This window comes from Alosa alosa, chromosome 1 (genome assembly GCF_017589495.1).
Source record: "Alosa alosa isolate M-15738 ecotype Scorff River chromosome 1, AALO_Geno_1.1, whole genome shotgun sequence".
Lineage (NCBI taxonomy): Eukaryota > Metazoa > Chordata > Actinopteri > Clupeiformes > Clupeidae > Alosa > Alosa alosa.
Genome location: NC_063189.1, coordinates 47755802 through 47778995, shown reverse-complemented (window position 1 = coordinate 47778995; position 23194 = coordinate 47755802). Strand labels below are relative to the sequence as shown.

General features: G+C 43.3%; 2 protein-coding genes across 6 annotated transcripts in view; both read left to right on the top strand.

Moving 5' to 3' along the window:
• Positions 1–5353, top strand: part of kcnh2a (potassium voltage-gated channel, subfamily H (eag-related), member 2a) — a 33234-nt gene extending 27881 nt beyond the window's left edge. For 3 of the 5 annotated variants that reach the window (XM_048257677.1, XM_048257669.1, XM_048257693.1), the window contains 8 exons: positions 32–231; positions 484–736; positions 1335–1528; positions 1629–1734; positions 1904–2182; positions 2505–2697; positions 3269–3446; positions 3987–5352. In XM_048257677.1, coding sequence (XP_048113634.1) covers positions 32–231; positions 484–736; positions 1335–1528; positions 1629–1734; positions 1904–2182; positions 2505–2697; positions 3269–3446; positions 3987–4424 — 1841 coding nt within the window. In that variant the 3' untranslated portion in view covers positions 4425–5352. Of the gene's footprint in view, positions 1–31; positions 232–483; positions 737–1334; positions 1529–1628; positions 1735–1903; positions 2183–2504; positions 2698–3268; positions 3447–3986 lie in introns of all 5 variants that reach the window. The other 2 variants (XM_048257662.1, XM_048257685.1) reach the window with 1 other exon arrangement.
• A 2033-nt stretch (positions 5354–7386) lies between these two features.
• Positions 7387–23194, top strand: part of LOC125300090 (microtubule-associated protein 4-like) — a 37862-nt gene continuing 22054 nt past the window's right edge. Inside the window, 3 exon segments of the mRNA XM_048251626.1 lie at positions 7387–7503; positions 13857–14041; positions 22967–23077. Of these exon segments, the coding sequence (XP_048107583.1) occupies positions 13861–14041; positions 22967–23077 (292 nt within the window). The 5' untranslated portion in view covers positions 7387–7503; positions 13857–13860.

Genomic DNA, 23194 nt, shown 5'->3' with positions numbered 1-23194 from the left:
ACTAAAGCTGTTTCTGTTTGTGTCCCATCAGCGTTGATGTATGCCAGCATTTTCGGGAACGTTTCAGCCATCATCCAGCGGCTTTACTCTGGAACCGCGCGGTACCACGCCCAGATGATGAGGGTGCGAGAGTTCATCCGCTTCCACCAGATCCCCAACCCACTGCGCCAGAGACTGGAGGAATACTTCCAGCACGCCTGGTCCTACACCAATGGCATAGACATGAATGCAGTGAGTATCAACATTGCACACACTGAAGATGAAAGTACTGCTAAGCAATAACACAGCACACCTTTAAAATGCACATCGAATCCCCCTTTTGCAATTGGTATCTGTAAGTCACATTGGATAAAAACATCAATAAAATGCATAAGTAAATTAAAACTAGATAAAATAAATAAAACAAACAAAAAAAAACATTGAGTATCACATATATCACTAAACATATTTGGAAACCTGGACGGCTCTCTTTTGCATTGACAGGTGCTGAAGGGCTTCCCTGAATGCCTCCAGGCCGACATCTGCCTGCACCTGAACCGCACCCTGCTGCAGAGCTGCAAGGCTTTCAAGGGCTCCACCCAGGGCTGCCTGCGTGCTCTGGCCATGAGGTTCAAGACCACCCACGCTCCTCCAGGGGACACGCTGGTCCACGCCGGCGACGTCATCTCCGCGCTCTACTTCATCTCGCGCGGCTCCATCGAAATCCTCCGTGACGACGTGGTGGTGGCCATTCTGGGTGAGACATCTGTGTGGGGGTCAGATGAAGGTTTTTCTGCTGGTATATAATTCTGCTGGGGCACATATACAGTTCTGTAAAAAGAGATCACTGCACATTTTGCTGATGTCATCCTACGTTTGCTGAGTGACATTTGAATGAGTTGACGGTCATACTCAAAATAAAGAGACCACTGCAAAATTTGAGTATGACCGTCAACTCATTTGAATGTCACTCAGCAACCATAGGTTGGCATCAGAAAAATGTGCAGTGGCTTTTTGCTGCTGAGGCTTTTTGTGGTTCATCATGGTGCTACATGTATGGAAACCTCTTACATGGCTGTAAATATTGCATACCAAATGTATGTTTACCTGTGCTTTTGCAGATTGCTTAGATTAAAGTAGCAGAGAAGAGCTTTCCTTTATAGCAGAATTTGGAAACCAGTTGCCCTTGTTGACATCCACCAGTGTAACCGTATCATTGCTAATGATAAGAGTGCAACCGTATTTGTAATGCTCTTAGCACCCTCTACTGGCCTTAAAATATACATCTAGTGGTGAAATGCTCAGTATGGTTTGAAAAAGCTATACTGTAGGTGTTTTTTTTTTTTACTTTTTAGGGAAGAATGACATCTTTGGGGAGCCCATAAACTTGTACACCAGACCGGGGAAGTCCACTGCAGATGTCCGAGCGCTGACCTACTGCGACCTGCACAAGATCCAGAGGGAGGATGTCCAGGATGTTCTGAACATGTACCCAGAGTTTTCAGACTGTTTCTGGAGCAACCTGGAAATCACTTTTAACTTGCGTGATGTGAGTCCCTCACTGCACCACTGAATTCATCTGACGAGTGTTGAGTAAGTGGATGCAATTTCAGCTCCCAGGAAATTGATCATGTGTCCTCATGTTTCAGACCAACATGGTTGTGAGTTCAGGAAGCAGTGATGACTCAGACAGCAATAGTCCCACTCACAACTATAGCAGGAATAAGTATTCCTTATATTGCAAGAATCGCAAAGGTAAGGTCTACCTCAGTTTTACATGTAGAGTATTTATGAACCAGACTTTCAGATTACTTCTGAAAGTCTTACCTATTTATGCAAACAATCTCAAATTGATGCAAATAATTTCCTGTAATTCCATCACAACTGCAAGCCTCTTAATAGTAGATGTTATTCATGCCTTCAGCATCAGATCCAAGCAGCCCGGGGGCTTCTCCACACTCCCAGAGAAACGCTCGCCACGCGGCCCATCAAAGCAGCCAGTGCCCCGGAGACCAGCCCAAGTCCCAGGTCAAAGGGCACGGTGGGCCCAGCTCTTTTCCTCATGGCTCCAGTAGCGATGACGAGGAGGAAGAGGAGTCCGTGTTGACGTTCCCCTCCCAGAGCCAGTCCACTCCGCTGACCATGAGTGACCCTGCGGAGCTGGAGAAGGAGAATAGCAGCAACAGCTGTAACGCCCTGTCAGGTGAGGAGGACTGGGTATTTTTTCCATCTTTGTTAAGCTTATCATTGCTAATCATTATATCAAAACGTAGTAGTCTACTTAGTACTTCATATATGATAACTTCCTGGTTAATATTTTGTCATAGTGATGGTTTTGTTTGTATTCACAATGTTTTTGTTTAATTCACCATCTACTCATTGTAATATGTTTCCGATTACGGTCTTGAGGATTAGAATGCACAATATGTACTCATATATATTCCCAAAACATCTCTGTGACGATGTGAAGTTTTTTTTCTGTCATGTCCACATTGCATTAACGTGGTGCCACTACCGCACTGTAGGGGCTTTCTCAGGGGTGTCCAACATCTTCAGCTTCTGGGGGGAGAACCGCAGCCCTCAGTACCAGGAGGTTCCCAGCCGCAGCCTGACTGCGCCCCCTGCCCCTCCGTCCAGCGCCCTCCTGCACGGCTACACACGCCGCCAGCGCAGCCAAGTAGAGAACCGGCTGGAGCTGTTGCAGCGTCAGCTCAACAGGTTAGTGACACGGCTGTCCAGCTGATCACAGGGCTGCATGACTTTGAGCCAGACTGGTGCAGGACCTCGCTGTTTATCAACACGGCTCAGCAGCACGGGCTCGGCACGGGCTCACTGCCCCCTAGTGGGGAAGAGAAGGCATCTTACCACAAACACAAAGCAGAGCAACAGTTCCAGCCCTCAACCAACTTTTCTCTTCCCTTCAATGTTTAATTAACAGTAACCCCAATCCCAGTCTCTTGCCAGAGGTTGTATTATGGGTTAGATTTCATCTGTGTGTTGTTGCGCCACTTTTGGCATGCAAATTCATGGCACAAACCATACATAGTGGAACATTCACTTCCTTTAAAACAAACGTGTACATCTCTGCCACTACCTTGCCAAGCTCCTGGAACCTCTGAAGAAGTGCTAATGTGGGACTTTGACTGCTCCTGTTAACGTGTGTGTGTGTGTGTGTGTGTGTGTGTGTGTGTGTGTGTGTGTGTGTGTGTGTGTGTGTGTGTGTGTGTGTGTGCGTGCGTGCGTGGGTGCGTGTGTTGTGTGTGCGTGTGCGTGTATGTGTCTGTTCCAGGCTGGAAACGCGCATGTCAACAGACATTGGGGCCATCATGCAGCTGCTGCAGAGACAGATGGCTGTAGTTCCCCCCTCATACAGCTCAGTGTCATCACCATCTCAGATCCTGGCCACCCCTCCCACACTGGACCAGAGTATGATGCATTTTGTCCCTGTGCGGGACACAGAGAGACAGGTAATAAGGGGAATCCTACGCTTCTTTTGCCAAATGTTTTTTCCAACGCACCAATTATACCTAAAAATGTTTAATAGTGTCAGGATTGGTTAGGGCACATGGTTAGGGATAGCTGTATCGAAAGGAGGATAGAGGCCTGCACACTGTTTTAAAAGCTCCCAGACAACTTTATCAACTTTATTTTAGCAACGTGAAGAATACCCTCATGGGTCGAAATGTTGCTAAAATAAAGTTGTCTGGGAGCTTTTAAAACAGTGTGCAGGCCTCTATCCTCCTTTCACTGTTGACACTTCAGACCTGACACCTGATAAAGTCTTTTTTGGATGTGCGGTACCCTTCTTTTGGAACTGCTTAAGGGATAGCTGTATCAGCATTTTTTTGTGAAATATCAAATATGTTTTCATTAGTTACTGTCTGTATGGGTGTCTATGAACCATGTGACTGATTCCTTTTCACTCTGATTTCCTCCTGCTCCGGATAAACATTTGCCTTTCTAAATGTTTCTTTTGATACTTCATGCCTTGCGTATCTCCACTTTAGGTTTTAGCACAGCAAGAACTCCATGGGGGGTCTTCTAATCCTTCTGATGTTGGTGCGGCTATGCAACTACAGACGTCTGTACTTCCTCCTCAAGATCTACCAAAGAATCAGGCCCTGAACCACAGTATCTTTGGAATCCACCAAGAAAGTGATATTAACTTGAACCGCCTGGATGTAACACCGGACATCAATTCAGAGAGTATATCAATAAATGTATACGACCCTATAGAGAGTCAAGCCCAAAGCCTAGCTAATGACTCGGAGCATATACCCATGGACTGCTACCCTTTTGGCCCCCAGGCAGAATTGGGGTCAGAGACAAGGTCAGCCTGCTCAAGCCTGTCCGGATATCAAAGGCGGCTCTCTTTGCCAGGTCAGCAGTCTGTCCTGGATGACCCCAGTGGCCCTCAGAGGCATGCCTCGGACCCAGGGAGTTAGGACGTGGATCTGCTGGGCAACTCACTATTTTGGGCATATCTGTGGAAACTAAAGCCATCAACAAGAGTGTTCACTGATCACAATGTACGTTAGCCATAAGTTGTAATGAAAGCAGGACAGAGTCACTGCTGACACTGATGGCCCTGTGTGAGTGGAGCTAGTCTTGTGGTGTCAGATGTAGGTGTTAGCAGGTCTAACACAATCACTGTGTTGTGCTCTGTGATGTAATTCTCATGATAGCTATGTTTTAATTGTCATTATTTAGTTGGGTGTTTTGATGCTGTATGAAGAACATATCCCATTCACATTTTGTCCTGTGAATGGATCAATGCAACAAGCCACAAGGCCAGCACCTTGTGAACTCTTCCATTCTCTCTGAAAACTAATGTGATAACTTTTACCGGTATGCCGCACAGAAAGTTCTATCATTTGCCCTTCAAAGTATCAGAGGGTACATTCACACTGCATTTTCCATCAGTTTAAAATGAGAAATGTGAGTAAAGTGGAAATTACTTAACATGTGTCTGATTTAGACAGCAAACTCTCTTATAATTCTCTTATGATTCACTTGTTGACAAAAAAGTTGCTGTCAGAAAATAATATGTAGATATGCATTCTGACTGAAAGGCCACAATTAGAATAATTGAATTGTACATTTGACCAAAGCTAAATATATAGTATAATATGATACTCAGCTATAGCATGTTTAGAGGGCACTCTAACATTGCAAGCATAAACTTTCTTGAGAATAATTACTGTTATAATATAGTTGTACATGTGTCATAGAATGTTATGCAATATACAGTATAAGTAGAGTATTTATTGATTAAATAAAATGTAGGTAACAAATTTAAATACCTGAAAATAACTTATTTGCATCCTTGAAATAAATGAATTTATGAACATGATTTTCTTGTAATATGTATGATTTTATAAATTATCCTGATTCCAAAATAAATATCTTGTTATTGTCAGATATTGTGATTTGGGCAAATAATTTTCTATCAAAGCCTCCCTTCCTTATTTACCTACTCTTTATTTGTTATTACATCATTATTTGGTGATATGTTTAGCAATATCATTGGTTTTGATTTATGTGTATAATCTGCTTGCACTTTTAGATAGTGTGTTTGTTTATTGATGGGATAGTAATTAAGTCCTGTTGTTGCCATTAATCTAATAAGTCAGGGTTTACTTTTGACCACAGGGATTACCATAGCTCAAGTATAGCCAAATTATGTAATGGATGTACACATGTTTAATTCACATGTCTATTAGAATTATATAAACACATAATGAAACTACTGACAGATAAGTCACATACAATTAACCTTACATAAACAGGATACAGCATAATTTGAGCTATTAACAAATAAGAAGACATATGGAGAAACCCAAGACTTCCAGCCACTTAGAGTTTTCCAGTAGTGTGTCCCCACTAGGTTGATCTTCCAGAGATAATATGTAGCGAATCAAATGAGACCGGTAATCCTCTAATCGTGTATAAGCCACAACATAGCGCCAGAATCTCACCCTGAAGAATAGCATGTCTCCACAGGCTCATCTTTTACCAATAGAAGTGACCCACCATGTCATACTTGAAGCACATGTAGATGCTCATGACTTTACAGCGAGCTAAAGTGTTTTTTTTTTCTTTCATGTTATTGAGGATTAGGCACTATGCCCAAGGTTAAATCAGCATTACACCATAATCCTTAGGTCCAAAGTCATGTTGTCCCTAAAAGACTACAACTCCCAAGACCAACAGTGTATCAACATCAATTTTTCAGACACAATATATGGAAACTGGTCTGGCTCGACAGGTTATTTCTAAAACTGGTGGTAGCATGAGTAGGCTGAGAAGGTTATGCTGATACAATCAGTTTTCTAAAGTTACTCTCTATGAAGTGTCTAACTTCTGATGTGCTCATCTGAACTGTCTGGAGTGCATGTATGCTGACACCACTGGTCATGTGACTGCTTGATTAAGGTAAGGCAATCCCATCAAGGTCCTGAGAGAGTTTAGACTGTGGCTCACCCTTACGAGGTGAAAATAAACCCCTGCTTTGTCATTGCCTTTATAATACTGTAGCAATGATCATTGTGCTGAGCACAGAACAGTTCTGACATTATTCTGTTAATATTGGAAAACGACACATAAATTCACATAGTAAAAAAAAGAAGCATGTCCGGTTATAACATAATATGTGACCAATAATAAAAATGCTGATTGCCCTGTTACACATTTACTATGTTGATAATAACTGTTTTGACTGAGACTATAAGTCCAAAGTGTGTGTGTGTATGTGTGTGTGTGTGTGTGTGTGTGTGTGTGTGTGTGTGTGTGAGAGAGAGAGAGAGAGAGAAAGAGAAACCATGCAGCCTTGAATAAGGAAATAATAAATGGTTGTTCATTTGCTGAAAGCTATGATTGGCCTCATATTGAATCTGCAGACTTTCTCAACAGATTATCCATCAATATACCCAAGCAAAGTTTGTTCCAATGTGCTAGGATTAGGGTCAAATGTCATGGTAATTTTTATATTTTGCAATTAGGTGACTGTTGTGCTACTGTAGCTATTACATTGGCCTACAAAACGGATGCATACAGTAGCTGACTTGATGCCAGGCACCACGCCCCTGCAGGTTCTATATTCTTCCCCACTAACTTCTGGGATGTTTGATGCTGGTTTCTGGTGGATGTTATGTCATTCTTTATTTGAGTTTAGCAGAACAAACTGTTCTCTCGGGTCGATTGGGTGTAGTCATTGTCTCTCAGCTTCAGGAAACAACGCTCATTGAGCAAGTGATCTGTCCTTCCATATCTAGGAGAGCACCATCCATTTGCTAGCAACGCTACAATTTTAATCCTAGCGAAGGCTGCCTTCCTTAGCGATCACAATAGTCCATCGTGATTGGATCACACACAAGTCAGCAGATTCCTTAAATTCAGATTGGTTGCTTCTGCAAAGAGGTGGGGTGTTGCTTTGCAGTCATTCAGGCGCACTGTACGAGAGGGCGGTTCTGATTCTTTACAACGACATCCACGACAGATAACTGATTTGTAAAACAGCAACGGGTGAGTGCCCCTTTAAAACTAAACTCTGTAATTATCAGCTGCCTTCAATTTGAATCGACAAATGCTAGATATATGTCTTCTTACTGGATGACATATCCAGTGATTAAATTAAATTATTGATGAGGGAGGGTTTGTTAGAGGCACAGTCCGTCGATGCAGGGTGCAGTCGCAATCTTGGTGACAGTCGCAGTTATTTGTTGTCGAGCCTGCTCTTTCTTTGCTGTAGCATTGCTCCAGGGTGGCTTAGAGGAAATATATTTGCGTTTAATTCAATCTACTCTGGCGATTATGCAATGCAGCTATTTTCCTTTGTTGCCGCGGTGCCGCAGTTCAGCGGAGATGCTCTGGCTGAGGACAGGTGTCCACCGCAGCACTCCGAGAGCATGCGAGCTCATCTGATATTGTTATTGTTACATAACCAGTGTAGACTAACGCGTCAATTCACCAAAAACTTGTACCTATGGCCACCGAATGTCAATAGAGGGGAATATGCTTAAATGTGGATATGATAGCTTAACAAAAGCCTAATAAATGGGTTTAGACGTGCACCCGTCCCATTGATCTAGACTGCTGATAGCTTTGGATGTTTCTTTATTCTGGTAAACTATGTATTTACGTAGCCTATAGATGAACAATTTGACTGCATTGTTTTCTTTAGGCAGTATGTGATAGACACTCCTGTGATAAGCAAGGATGTTGTGCTGTCACATTTTGTACCCTCATCGGTGTGTTCCAGACTCTTGGCCTAAAGCCTTTGGGTAGCCTTTGGGTAAAACTGATCAACTTTGCGTCAAATCATAACTTATGGAGACGTGTTTGGATCGAACGATAATGTGGAGTTATGCCATGCTGTAATGATTTCCTCCTTGTCTTTAAGGTCTGTCATGAAACTCAGTTGATGTAGTGTAGCTTACTGCGTATTGGCATCTGGATTTGTGGGTTGCTTCTGTGCTCAAGGCATAGGCCTATAGCCGTGCCCTCTAAAACGTAAATATTTGCTGATACAAATAGTTTTAAATAGATACGGTGGGCGGGCAAGACGACTTTAGGTTAGTGGCACAAATTGGCCATTCTTGCCGATTGTGAGTCTGAAGTGAAAACAAAACCCAAGTTTGCATCCTGCCAGGCATTGGCTCCAAACAAAACAAACCGTTTATTTGGAATGAAAGACTTTATTTTCACCTAACTCTACTCTCTCATTACGAGTTGAGCAAAATCCACAGTGACATCATATGTTTGTTGCAATAGAAACGGTGGTGTGCATCAGGCTGGCCAGTGCTCTGTCGGCGTGTCAGGTCGGGGCCTGCCGTGCTGTTGTGATGCCCGGCGTACTGTCATGGACGATTTCCCTTTTACAAAGCGACGACGTCTGAATATAATCCTAGTCGACGTTTGCCCCTTTCCTTTTTGCAGCGACCCAGGTCCAGTGTGTTCATCAGTGGATGCTCGCTCATGGGATTATTTTATCGTTGGAAAAGTGTGAAATCCTCACAAGAGGCTGTTCATTAACATGGTGAAAACAAATGACTAGATGGAGAGAATGTCTTATGGAGGACCATGTGCCTGATGACAGTAACAGTGAAATTCATGAAAGATTGGAGCATTTCCTTTGACTAGGAGGTTGGACGACCGTTGATTTATTCACTAAAAGAAAGCCTTTATCTAATCATCTGCTAGTACTGAAGCTGGTGATGTGTTTGGGGGGCCTTGTGCTTACTCAGAATAGCTGAAAGAGAGTGGGACACAGAGACTTAAAGCCCACCACAATGAGTGACAGTCAGTAACGCATGCTCAATAGCTTTTCATTCACAATGGAATGCATTGGCTCAGTTCTCCCAGCCCACATCCTATGTGAATTCATACTGGAATGTTAGAACAGGGAGTTTGTGTAGCGACACAAATGACAAAGGGATCCCCTCAAGTTCACAAATACTTCAAAACATTGGCCTCCCCTTACCACTGACCTAAGCACCGGCCTTCTCTGCTCATCCGTGCCAACTTTAGACAATAGAGTTTGGGATGGCACAAATGCAGATCACTTCAGCTGGGGAGTTTACACACTTTGCTTTTTAATCAATGTAGATTTGGGTGCCATACTCTGCTTGTAATGTTATTGAAACATCTGCAGCATCATATTACATCATGAAACAATAGTCTCTGTATTGATCTCTGCTTGCTGTATGTGCACATCCAAGCTCAACCTCACAGGAGACAGGAAGTCCAAAGCAGTTTGTAGCTCTGTAGGACTGAGACTGGATGCAACCAGATTCACCTCTTGTGTCTCTGGAGAGGACCAGATAACACCTGATGTCAGCCTAAGACAGGAACTGCTTGTGTCATGCGTTCAAGTGGAAAAGTGCTGACCCTTTATGTCCGTCCAAGACACCAAGGGGTTTGCAGCCTGCCTGGTGATAGAGATGACCGATTTGTCATATAGTGTTAACCACTGGAATATGCCTTTCACAGGACAGAAAACTGGAAACGACAGAAAAAGTCCTAAAGGTAAAGTGAGTCCAAAGACTAGATGTCCAGCTGTTGGTGGTTCTATGATGTTATCTAACTAAATTTTGAATCAGCATCAGTGTAAAGCTGCTATAAGTGGTCTTGCATTTGATGCAAACTCATTGCCCGACTTATCCATGGTAAGAGTCCACCCCCTCCCTCTAGAGTATGGTGTATGTGCAGACTCATTGGAGGTCTCACTAGAAGCTTCCTGATAGGTTTATACAGGTGGACTTTGCCGCACTGTGGTTGAAGATTACAGATCGCCCCTAGAGTCACACACACACTAGTTTTGGTGACTGCTGTCAGAGAGTAAAACCAGATGGCATTCCTAAAACAACAGTATTGTTTACAGCAGTTTGACACTATTGTTTGGAGTAGTTTGATACTCTGGACAAATAATCTTGGATACACCTCAATACATACGGTCAAACAGCTGTTGCTGAGTGATTCCCTGTGCCACACTCACTCAAACAGCATGTACAGTACAGTAAAATACAGTGCAGCGATGTGTGTGTGTGTGTGTGTGTTTTGGGGGATGATGGCTGTGATGCTGGAGGAAGGGTTGGGGGGGGGCTGGGTGTTGAGTGCCTGTTGAGAGCAGAGGGAAGAGAAGGGAGCTCTCCTCTTCTCTAATCCCTCCGACAGCCCTGCACCAGCTGGGCCCCTGCCCCCTTACCATCCGTCAGTCAGGGCATCAGTAGAATTGCACCATATCAAAAAGCATCTCACATTACTCCACTGGCTGCCACGCGCGCGCAGCAGAGGCAGCACAGCGTCAGGGCCAGGACTGGAGCACAGAGGCAGAGAGCAGAGAGAGAGAGAGAGAGAGAGAGAGAGAGAGAGGATACAGGATCAACCGGGGAGGGATTGGCATCAGTCGATGGGGATGGGTTGAGAGGCGTTTTTAATCCTGTGTTTTTGCTCACGAATGGACTTGCATAATCATATTAATGCCCCTCTTCCCCTTCATCTCTCTCTCTCTACCCCTCTCTCTGCCCTTCTTTGCTGATCTATCTATCTTTCGGAGTGTGCTCAGAAGCCCTTCGAGGGGTCTAAGATGGCCAGTTATTTGTGATTTAAGGCTGGGTCCGCAGCCCCCTAAACCAGCCTAAATGCATGCTTGTTTGGTGAGGTTATGGCCGGGTGTGTTTTGATGGGGGGCTTTTCTGTTTGTATGTGTGTTTGTGTGTGGGTCTCACTCATTTTTTGTTTGTTTTTGGAGCGATGCAGTGTGCCGTCCAGTGTGTGTTATGCTCGGCCCTGTCCTACTGTACGTCGTGTGGTCACTGATCAAACAATGAGACACAGAGTTCCCTTCATGGGAAGCAACCTCACTGCACTCCATTCCTGACCCTGTGGACAGTGCCTGGGTGAAGATGGCCCCTCTCTGCATACTCTTACTGAGTGTAGGTTTGTGTGTGTGTGTGTGTGTGTGTGTGTGTGTGTGTGTGTTTGTTTGTGCGTCTGTGTGTATGTGTTTGTGTGTGTGTGTGTGTGTGTGTGTGTGTAAATATATTTTTGCAATTTGCATGTGTAAATGGGGATGTTTGAATGTGTGTGTGTGTGTGTGTGTGTGTAGTTGGTACAATGAACAATTGTTTTGTGTGTGAAGGGAAATAGATGATGAGAGATGGATAGGGATAAAGAGAGAAAGACAGAGAGAGAGGTTTATTTGTTTGTGAATGTGTCAGTGTGGGGGAGGATGGATACCCACGATTACGCACTCCACATAAACAAAGGGGAAACACAGAAACCCCACACTGGATTGCTGCTCACTGAACTGACTGTCAGCAGCTTGGACAAATGCAGCAGCAATTTACAGCTAAGCGCTTGGAAGATGGCCCAACCAGGCTGCACTGTGAGTGGCTGGCGGGCTGAGCTGATGACAGAGTCCAGCCATGTGCAGTATCTGGATGAGAGTAAGGACAAAGCAATTGATGTTGACACATGGTAGATCGAGATTTTTTGGTAAGCTTATAACTAATCCATGGCATAAAGTATCATGATATTTATTTATTATGACCGCCGAGCAGCAATATTTTTTTCTTCCGGATTTTTTTTCGGGAAGAAACGTGTTGGGCATGTAGCCCACAAGGATGACATGGAACCATCGCTTTTTCGCTTTGATCTGTGGCCCCTCCGCTGGACTGGACCTCCGGAAAGGAGGGTAGGGCAGACACAGTTTTCTGTGAATATCTCGAGAACCGTAGGGCCTAGGAGGACCACATTTTTTGTATGTTGGTCTCAAGGGGCCATGTCAACCCATTCTATAACCATTTGATGGATAGCGCCACCTACTGTAGTTAAAAATGAAAAAGCAAAAACCAAGGCATTGTAATAGCAGGTACAGTATCTTTGGCTGACAGGTTCAAAACTGCACAGAATTTGAAGCGTAGGATCATTATGACACCCTCCACGAAAAAAGCGAAAACACACACAGAGAAGCACACATATACACAAAAGCAAACACACACACACACACACTCGTTCACAAGTGTGATTTATTTTTGCGGAGAGAATGTGCAGGACTGAGTGGCGGTCATACTTTGTACCACTTTGCAGTACATCTAGTTTAGTATGGTTTAATTTATTATTTTATTGTTCTTGTGCTTCCTTGTTCTTGTGTCACAGTGGAAACTGGAAGGGATGTCTGTCAAGAACAAATTTACTAGATCAAAATGGCAACAGAGACTCCCAGTATGAAAGCAAAATGTATGGGGGAAAATAACTAACAATGTATCTCAGAATTGAATGGCTATACTTGCTGTATTGTAAAATGTGAATCACAATAATATTGCATCATGACCCAAATAATAGTATCGCTGTGGTGCCACTGTGGCAGTTCCTAGTCTGAAGAGCACTTCCCCCTTTCCATCTCTCTCTCTCTGTGAGGTGATGTGAGTTAATGCGTCCATCTGAAATGGTTGGCTGCGGTCACAGCTGCGAAGTGGTGAGTTGGGTAAGTGCTACATGGCGACATGAGAAGCGGGTAACACCTGCTGCCGCACCTGAAGCCCCGGTTAAAAGCCTCATTAGACACAGGTGTGCATCTGCCACTTTGGTGTGCGGCTGTGGGGTGCTACCTACGACTCCCCTACAATCACACCCTCCCTTTCATGATCCGCTACCTCCCAGATACTCTCACCTCGAGCAATACATGCACTGTATTTGATTGTAGCTCATTACTACAACAGCAGGCCTGTGTGTAGGATAGTGTGGGCTCCTGTGAGGGGCTAACATGGCACCCAGCTATGTGTTCATTGTTTGAGGAGGAACCCAAGTGCGTAAAGACAGAGAGGAGATGCGTGCGTGCTAGTAACTATAGTCGGCAGCTCGGGCCCCCTACAGATCCAATTCACTTGAGGGCACTCACTATTTTCAGCCTGTGCCATTGGTTCAGAAAACCACAGTGCTCTGTGCATTGCATGCTAACAGTGTGGGAACATCTGGCACGGCTCCCTCCAGACAGCACGTTCCAGGCCTTTGGTGTTACATCTCTAATGGCGAGGATGGCTGGAAGCCACAGTGTGGAATGATAAGAACAAAAGCCAGGGCACAGTGCATGCTGGATTGGCATTAAATGTTGTGCGTCATTGTTTTTCCTTTATGTCATGAATAACAGAAATGTCTATTTTTCACACACACAGACAAAGACACACACAAACACAGACAGACACGCAAAAAAACACAAGCTACCTGCATTTTGAAATCAACTGTAAAGTGAGAGAGAGAGAGTTTAGTTTCTGCTATAGGATCCCATTAACAGCTCTCTGTGCAGTATGTGTGAATAGTGTATGTGTGTATGTAGTAATCCATAACCCTTCTAACACCATCACCCTCTCCCGTAGGAGTATGGACTTGAGCTTGCGTGACGCTCTCACTGACGGGAAGCCTCAGATGGGCTCAGAGTCTCTGCTGAAGAGGGACTTTGTGGCGGGACTGGAAGCAGAAACGTTTGACGACAAAGTAGGAGAGAAAGTGGGCAAGGCCGAGTACCGGCCTCTGATGGACCGCATGGATGGGAAGAAGGAAGGTGAGGCAGCGTGTACTTTGGACATCACTTCATATCTGTCTCTCTTGCCTCCAAACTGTTTGCTGTAATGGGCCAATGGCATTAACGCTGTATCTAAATAATGCAATGACTCCGATTTCTATCAGTTTTATGTCCCCATCCTGACAACTCCAGATAAATTATTAAAAATGGTTTGGAGAATGTCCATTTGGAAAGGTCAGTGAAGCCTAAGACCCACAAAAAGCCACTAATTCATTTAGGAAGGCTGCTAAATGCTCATTAGTTTTTGGCAGCTACCATCAGGATATCCTGCAGTGAAACCTTATAAAGATGTTTGTTTACATTTGTGTGTGTGTGTGTGTGTGTGTGTGTGTGCACGAGTGAGTAAGCATGCTGTGTTTACAGTGAAATGTATCATAGCGGGAGCAGCACACCATGCACACATAGGGCTAAATAATTAAAAGGGTGGTCCCGAAGGAACGGAGAAGCCAAGCAGGACAATGTTGAGGAACAGGCCCACCCACCATTTCACTTCTGTTATTTATTGTGCTGTCTTCCTTCCTCACCACGGGGCTATCTGGGCTGACAATCTGACTTTCCCACTGGACTTAGCACCATAATGTATTTATATGCATTGCGGTTATTTGAACGCTTCCTAGTTGTTTTGTCTGTGCTGGTTGGAGGTTTTTTTCCCTGTTGATTTGAGGCAACTGTAGAAGTGTTTTCCTTCGTGTGAAAAAAAATATTTGATTCAGGACTTGGTCTCTTCTGAATGACTGGGTAATAATGTTATTGTGATTCCACCATGCTGTTATTGTGGCTGACTTTTCCTGAATGTGAACTTGATCTTGGGTGGCAACTTCCCTGACTTTATCAGAGGATTTTCCCTAAAAAAAAACCTCTGGCCTCTTTCAAACTGCCTTTTATTTAGCTTTTGTCTACAATGGAAGGGCCTAATGTGTCATGAAAGCTGGGCCCTCACACTGTGGACATGTACACACTTTTTGTCCCGGAGCTATAGCCATCAGTTTTGTTTACACTCAAAATTAATTGTTTATTGTGCACAGAGGCATATTTTCACAGTTGAATCAACCACTTGTGGCAAAAATTGGCAATGCTAGCAGTCAACTGACATGTGCCCTAGCCGTTTCAAACCTAACATACCCTAGAAAAATGCTGAATCGGGCTGACAGCAAACTTTTTCACCCTCACGTTGCATAAATATGTCGGTAATTTTTCATCACATGTACTTCAGTGTTTACATCTCAGAAGTGTTAACTACATGCCACATGCAGTACAGTCTAATGACCCTGGTATGGTCACATGACTGACTTGACTAATTGCAGGCTAGTTGTGAAGGTCTTGGGGATATTTTTTTTTTAAATATTGCTATTAGATATTGCTTTTTTTTTAGATGCAGTATACACAACAGTCAGAGATGTTAAATTCATTTTGCTGTAGATAGGGGATTTCCCACAACAGCCAATCAACAACAAAGCCTATTTATCAACAAAAACAAAATCATAATAAAGCAACCTTGCTGGGCAAAAAATATCACTAACAGAGCAGTCTTCAAGAGCATTTCACTGGGGTTATCAAGCAGGCACCTTCCTTCATGAATGTTTTATTGAATTAGGCCCACAACACTTCCAGAAGGTTCAACAGTGCTGTGTGGAGTTCCAGACCCCTCTCCACACTTATGATGAGCTCTCTACCAACAAATGGCAACATAATACCAAGATAATACTAATGGACTAATGCCTTCTCTACCAACACATGTCTGTCTCTACAAGGGATGTACTGTAATGCCTTCAACCTCACGATACAATATGTATCACAATGCCACAGTATGATATGTATTGCAATTCATGTTACACTGGTTGGACTGACCATGTCCAAAACAAAATTCACTCAACAGATTTTTATAATTCTATATACAGTTTTTGCCCATAGCTTGAACACTATAGACACATGCTTAGACCAAAGTAACAAAACTTGAAGCTTTTGTTACTATACCTTAAACCAAAGTCCTTTTAGGCAAGTCCCTCCACTCAGCGGCCATATGGCAACGCTTTTTGGGCACTCGTCGGGCATCCATTTCGGCAGAAATGCGCGTGCGCAAGGCTTCACGGCACCAATCTTGCTCCAGCGGCGAGATCACAACACATGATTGGCACGATGTCTTCACAACACACCATATGATTGGCTCAATGTATTCACATCACACCACATGATTAGCTCAATGTATTCACATGTCGACGTTTTGCCGAGGAAGGGGTGTGATATGTGTAGTAACGGCCATATTGACATTACAAACTAGCCCCATGCATTTCTATGGAGGATTTTTTGAGTGCTGTGTCTCCTCATTAGAAAGCCTCTGCTTAAACACAGTGTAACCATACCTTAAACACAGTGTATCCATACCTTAAACACAGTGTATCCATACAGTCAGGGCCGTTTCAAGGAATTTGGGGGCCCTAAGCAAAATGGACATGGAGCCCCCCCCCACCGCACGCAAAGCCTACAGGAACCACCGCATAGCCATACAGTTTAAGTTCACCCACAGTTTATATAAATACAACATTTTGACAGTGCAAATACTGCAGTTGCATATATATACTGTGCATTAGTTTTGAACATTTGCAAAAACACCAACATACCATAAAATCCAATATAAATGTAAAAAAGTGCACAATAACTAAATCCAACATACTTAAACACACACACACACACACACACACTCACATTAACATTTTTCAGTTCTCACAAAGTGAGAAAATAAAACACTGCCATCTTATGCAGAAAAAGGATGCATTGTTCAAACTATAGAGTGCAGGTTGTATAGCAATTTAAAAATCCAACATAAATACAAGTACACACACACACACACACACACACACATACACACACACACACATAAGATTAACCTTTCAGGCCATCTTCATCAGTGGAGGTATCCTTAGGAAGAGCCTGAGGGCTGAGAAATTTAAGCAAAGCACCTTGAGGGAGAAAGAAAAGATATGTTAGCATTTCCATATTTTGATATTGAGAAGGGATATGCAGCTGCTTTCACAACTACCAATGCTTACTGTAAAAACATCCCAAGCTAATGTTATACATTGACCTAGGCCTACTGTACTTGTAGCTTAACATAGCATTTAAGCATTCTGCTGTTTGAGAATTAGACAGACGCACCTGGTGCTTTAAAGACAGTAAACAGCTGGCGTGCATGAATACTACTAGACATGAATGTTCCAGTCTGCTTTGACGCACGGAATTTATCGTGTGGTTTTCCTAACCCCCATTTGGTAAATAGATTATCATGGTCGAATAGTTAGTATAGCAGAGAAGCTATGCCCCTTTCATCAAAACCTATTACAAAGCTATAGCAATGTTATTCGATAAACAGTGATTCTGGAACAGATCTGCGTCTTCCTTATCCCGTTAATAAACATATTACAGTATGTAACCATATCCCGTCCTGTTCGGAAAAAAAAAAGTTGCGCTAACTAGTTTGTTACAAGCAGCATGGGTCGTCAGGCAGGTAGTTAACATAAACATTTTTTGCTAGGCTAGCCTTCCTGCTGCGACATTACACCATTTGTACAAGACAAGTAGAACTATTTTATCCAGTGTAATTTATCACTTACCACTATCTTGTTTTTTTATTGTCATCCTCTTCCTTTCTCTTCTGGCTTCCGGACGCATAACTCCGCTTCATTATGACTGCCGAGGTTTTATATTTTCACGGCAGCAGCAGAGACCACAAACCTGGCTGGCTGGCTGCTGTCAGCGACTACTGAGAGGGGCCCCCTTGAGGGGGATCCCGGTATTGCCGGTAACAGTGTCGTTGCACTTTACTGCATTGACTATCAAAGGGGCGCTCACAGTTTGTCGTTGCATTTTATTTTTAACCAGTCGTTGTCTTGGGGGGGCCCCAAGCAATTGCTTGGTTTGCTTGCCTTCTAGCGACGGGCCTGCATACAGTACCTTAAACACAGTGTATCCATACCTTAAACACAGTGTATCCATACCTTAAACACAGTGTATCCATACCTTAAACACAGTGTATCCATACCTTAAACACAGTGTATCCATACCTTAAACACAGTATCCATACCTTAAACACAGTGTAACCATACCTTAAACACAGTGTATCCATACCTTAAACACAGTGTAACCATACCTTAAACACAGTGTATCCATACCTTAAACACATACCTCAAACACAGTGTATCCATACCTTAAACACATACCTTAAACACAGTGTATCCATACCTTAAACACATACCTTAAACACAGTGTATCCATACCTTAAACACAGTGTATCCATACCTTAAACACAGTGTATCCATACCTTAAACACAGTGTATCCATACCTTAAACACAGTGTATCCATACCTTAAACACATACCTCAAACACAGTGTATCCATACCTTAAACACAGTGTAACCATACCTTAAACACAGTGTATCCATACCTTAAACACAGTGTAACCATACCTTAAACACAGTGTATCCATACCTTAAACACAGTGTATCCATACCTTAAACAACGTGCCATACCTTAAACACAGTGTATCCATACCTTAAACACAGTGCCATACCTTAAACACAGTGTATCCATACCTTAATGAACAGGTATGATAGGGATCAGATTCATAAATAATTGGACTAGTGGAAATGTATGGATTCCAGTTTCTTCCAGTACAGCAGTGAATCCATGCATTTCCACATATTTTTGGAAACACAGTTATCATACCTGTACCTTAAACACATAACCATACCTTAAACACAGTGTATCCATACCTTAAACACAGTGTATCCATACCTTAAACACAGTGTCATACCTTAAACACAGTGTATCCATACCTTAAACACAGTGTATCCATACCTTAAACACATTTAAACACAGTGTATCCATACCTTAAACACAGTGTAAACACAGTGTATCCAGTTAAACACAGTGTATCCATACCTTAAACACAGTGTATCCATACCTTAAACACAGTGTATCCATACCTTAAACACAGTGTATCCATACCTTAAACACAGTGTAACCATACCTTAAACAAAAGTGCTGCTTTGCACTTTAGTTGCAATTCTGCAGCACACTTGCTCCTGCACACTACACACTATTTCATACATACAGTTTCATTCGACCACCTCCTACTCCTCTCTCTCTTTGTATTCCTCTTCCTCTACCTCTTGCTCTCCCTGCTTCCATGCTTACAAAGTCCTCAAAATGGCTCAACTGAGGCCTATTTGTGGCTGGCTGATTGGTATTTCAGGTGTGTGTTTAAGTGTTTTCAATCACCCAATGTGTTTTGTGTTTTGAATAGATGTGTTGTCCCAATATTACCCATGAGATTTCATTTATGAACAAAGTGTCTTATGTATGAAATATTGTGTAGTGTGCAGGAGCAAGTGTGTTGCAGAAAGGAGCAAGTGTGTTACAGAATTGCAACTAAAGTGCAAAGCAGCGCTTTTGTTTAAGGTATGGTTACACTGTGTTTAAGGTGTAGTAACAAAAGCTTCAAGTTGTGTTACTTTGGTCTAAGCATGTGTCTATAGTGTTCAAGCAATGGGCAAAAACTGTAAAAGTCGCCCACAGAGATCTTACAGTAAAATTGTCTGCTGTCTCTTTCTTATGCTCTTTGCTTTTTTCTGTGCACAACCTCAATCGCTTCATAATGTTGCTTGATTGAATTAATCAATGAATGGTGTAGGAATGTGTGTCTGTGTGTGTGTGTGTGTGTGTGTGTGTGTGTGTGTGTGTGTGTGTGTGTGTGTGTGTGTGTGTGCGCGTGTGTGTGGTTGTGTGAACTGACTCCAAGGCATCTGTCAGCATGTGAATATGATGGATGTTTTTGTTGCACAGTGAAGATGTCAGGAGCTGCAATATGTGGCTCATTGGAAGGTCAGATGGGGCCTGGATGCAGCCTCATGCATTTGCATTGTTATACAGAGCTAATGACGGGCTTATGTTTTACCAGGACATGCTGGAGGCTGGACTATATGCCTGACAATCTGCCTTTTGAATTTGCTTTTGAAAATTTTGTCTTGATCAGATTCACTTCTTAACATCTTCAGAATGTTGTTATTCATCCAATTCTCCTATCTACTTTTCACTAGTCAGACATTACCCTGATGAATCTTTTCATAGAAAGAGAATCTTAATGCTACACCTAGCACTAGAATTGAGACTAATGTTGTTGCCTGAAAACATCTTAAGCAACTTTAGAGGTGGGCGTGGAAGGCCCTATAGCATATGCAGGAGCATCTTGAATTGGTAATGTTTTGTGCATGTATAATATATAATGAGCCTGTGGTTATAAATGTGGCTTCTATTCTTGGCCTTATATTTGTTGGCCTGGTTTGGTCTGGCTATTTATAAACTGACCATATCACTTATCGATCTTTGTCTTTAGTCCCTCTCAAATTTACTGTAAATCTTACATTCAGGATTTGTCAATGGTCATTATTTTTCAAATAAACATTTTCCAAAGGCATCCTTCTGCTTTGCACATCCCTGCATTATTTTTCACCAGCAAGTTTCCTATTGATGGGTTTCATCAGGTTTCTTTCCACAGGTGTATTAATCAAGCACCATGCAGTTTCCATTCATAATCTAGGCGCTTGATTGTATACACCTGTGGAAAGGGACCTGATGAAACCCATGAATAGTGTATGCTTGTGTTTATACACATTTTAAATATCCACCACCTCAATTTTGTTTAAAACGAGGCTCTTACTCCGTCTCCTGCTGCAGACATTGCTGATGCATTTATCTTCCTCTTCCACAAATGTTCATATTGACCTTAAACTACGCCATAAACATGTGCCCTCAGAGAGTACCCTGTGTTTTATACCCCCTGTGTCTCCACCAGGGATGCAACTCTTTTTGTCAATATTGCATTATGTAATGTCTGATGTTCAGCGGGCTGGCTCTGACCAGAGGGCCTTCTTACCTGACGTGACACAGACGTCTGCGCCCAGGGAGCCTGCCACATCCTCTCATCTATTTGTGCAAATCGCTAACAGAGCAGCCTTCGAGAACATTTCACTGGGGTTATCAAGCAGGCACCTTCCTTCATCAATGTTTTATAGAATTAGGCCCACAACACTTCCAGAAGGCTCAACAGTGCTGTGTGGAGTTCCAGACCCCTCTCCACACTTATGATGAGCTCTCTACCAACAAATGGCAACATAATACCAAGATAATACTAATGGACTAATGCCTTCTCTACCAACACATGTCTGTCTCTACAAGGGATGTAATGCCTTCAACCTCACGATACAATATGTATCACAATGCCACAGTATGATATGTATTGCAATGCATGTTACAGTAATATCGAAAAACTGACCATGTCCAAAACAAAATTCACTCAGTAGATGTTCTTTATAATTCTATATAACAGTGAAGGCAAGGCCTTAAGGATCGCACAACTTAAAAATTGACATAGATGTCTGCGCCCAGAGAGCCTGCCACATCCTCTCATGTCTTTGTGCAAGTCATTTTTCACCCCCACCACCCTTGGCTGCCTATGTCAGCATAAGAGATGATTCATAGCCCGTAGTTGTTCTTCCTCTTTGAGACGTCTCTTAAGGATGCTCTGCAGAATGTTGCATCATGGGTTATGAAAGGGCACTGCTTACAAGTGTCCTTCCGTCCAGGTTTTTTGAAACTATTTTGACTAATGGGATTCCTAGTGAATAATAGCTTGTTTTATTGTGTCTACTCTGCAACGTGTTTAAAGGAGGTGTTTATGCTGCAGGCTCTGTGTGTGGATGTGTGAGATGTGTTTTAGCTAGACAAGATAGGCATCAGCAACACTGCTCTCATGTTTAAGTAGCACTGACAGAACTGTACTGACTGAAAGAAAAGAGAGAGGGAGAGAGAGAGAGAGGGAGATGCAAATGACAGGACATGCTGGGTGTGCCGTGTGAGACACACACAGCACCTTTAGGCCATGGCTGTCCTGGGCAACCCTCTGTACCACAGACAGCAACACCAGCATCAGTGCATCCAGTCTTCCATGAATATTCATCATCACTGTGTCTGAGCGACGATGTGTGGGTGTGTGCAGTCAGACTGTGCATTGGTAACTGCTAAATTACTGTGTTCTCCTGTGGTAATCACTCACTTTGCAACCACACTGCCCTCCTGCATTTGTTAAGATGCTCTACTGTGCTGTCATCGCTGAACACACACACACACACACAAAATGCTGCCTGACAGAAGCTGATGTAATTTGACATTTGAGCAGATATATGTAGCCTATACCAATCAGCACACAGTTAACAGGAGCTGGTACAGCCAGGCCTTCAGGAGGCAGCGGGCACCATTCATGTGCTCGCTGACATCTGAGCGAGAGCAGGGTTTTCATGTCAGTCAGTCTGCATGCAGACAGAGAGAGAGAGAGTGCTGCCTCGGGGACCTCGGACAGCCACATCTGGTTGTGTAACCATAGAAACAAGCCCATGGTCCATCCCGTCCTGTCCCCTCATCTCAATATCACCAGTCTGTGGCCAGCACTGCACCGATCCTCACATGACGTCTGCAGGGGTGGTGGGAGGGTGTGTGTGGTGGCGTGTTGGCTGGTCTGGGTTTAGGGGCTGCCTCTGCTGTCGCCTGCATCTGCATTGACCAGGCACTTGTTAGATCAGACGTGTCAACAGGATTCCATGAGACCTGTCAGCACACTGGAGGCAGTGGCACGCCTGTTGGATTGCAAAGGGATGTCACTGCAGCCACAGCCCTCATTAGGACTGTGTGTCCATCTGCCACTGATTGGATGTGATGTAATGGGTACTGCTGTATTTTTTAAGAAGTAAAGGTCAATGCCCCTGAATGGGAATGCATGTGTGTGAGTGTACCATTCTGAGTTGTGGGGTGTTATTGTTTGTTGTTTGATGGCTTTGTTGTTCTCCTCTGAGACAGAGTCCAGCTTCATGTCTGGAGTGCACATGGGGGGGATGAGGCTCGAGCCCCAGGGAGAGAAGGGCCCCATCTCCACAGTGCAACAGAACTACAGCGCTGACTTCCTGTCAGGTAAGAACAGCTGCACTGCCAGGTTACATTAAAAAAGAAAGAAAGTTAAGCAGATTTTCGATCAAGTCGAGCAAGTCAGTTTATGTGTGTCAGAAAAAATACCACTCACATATGTCT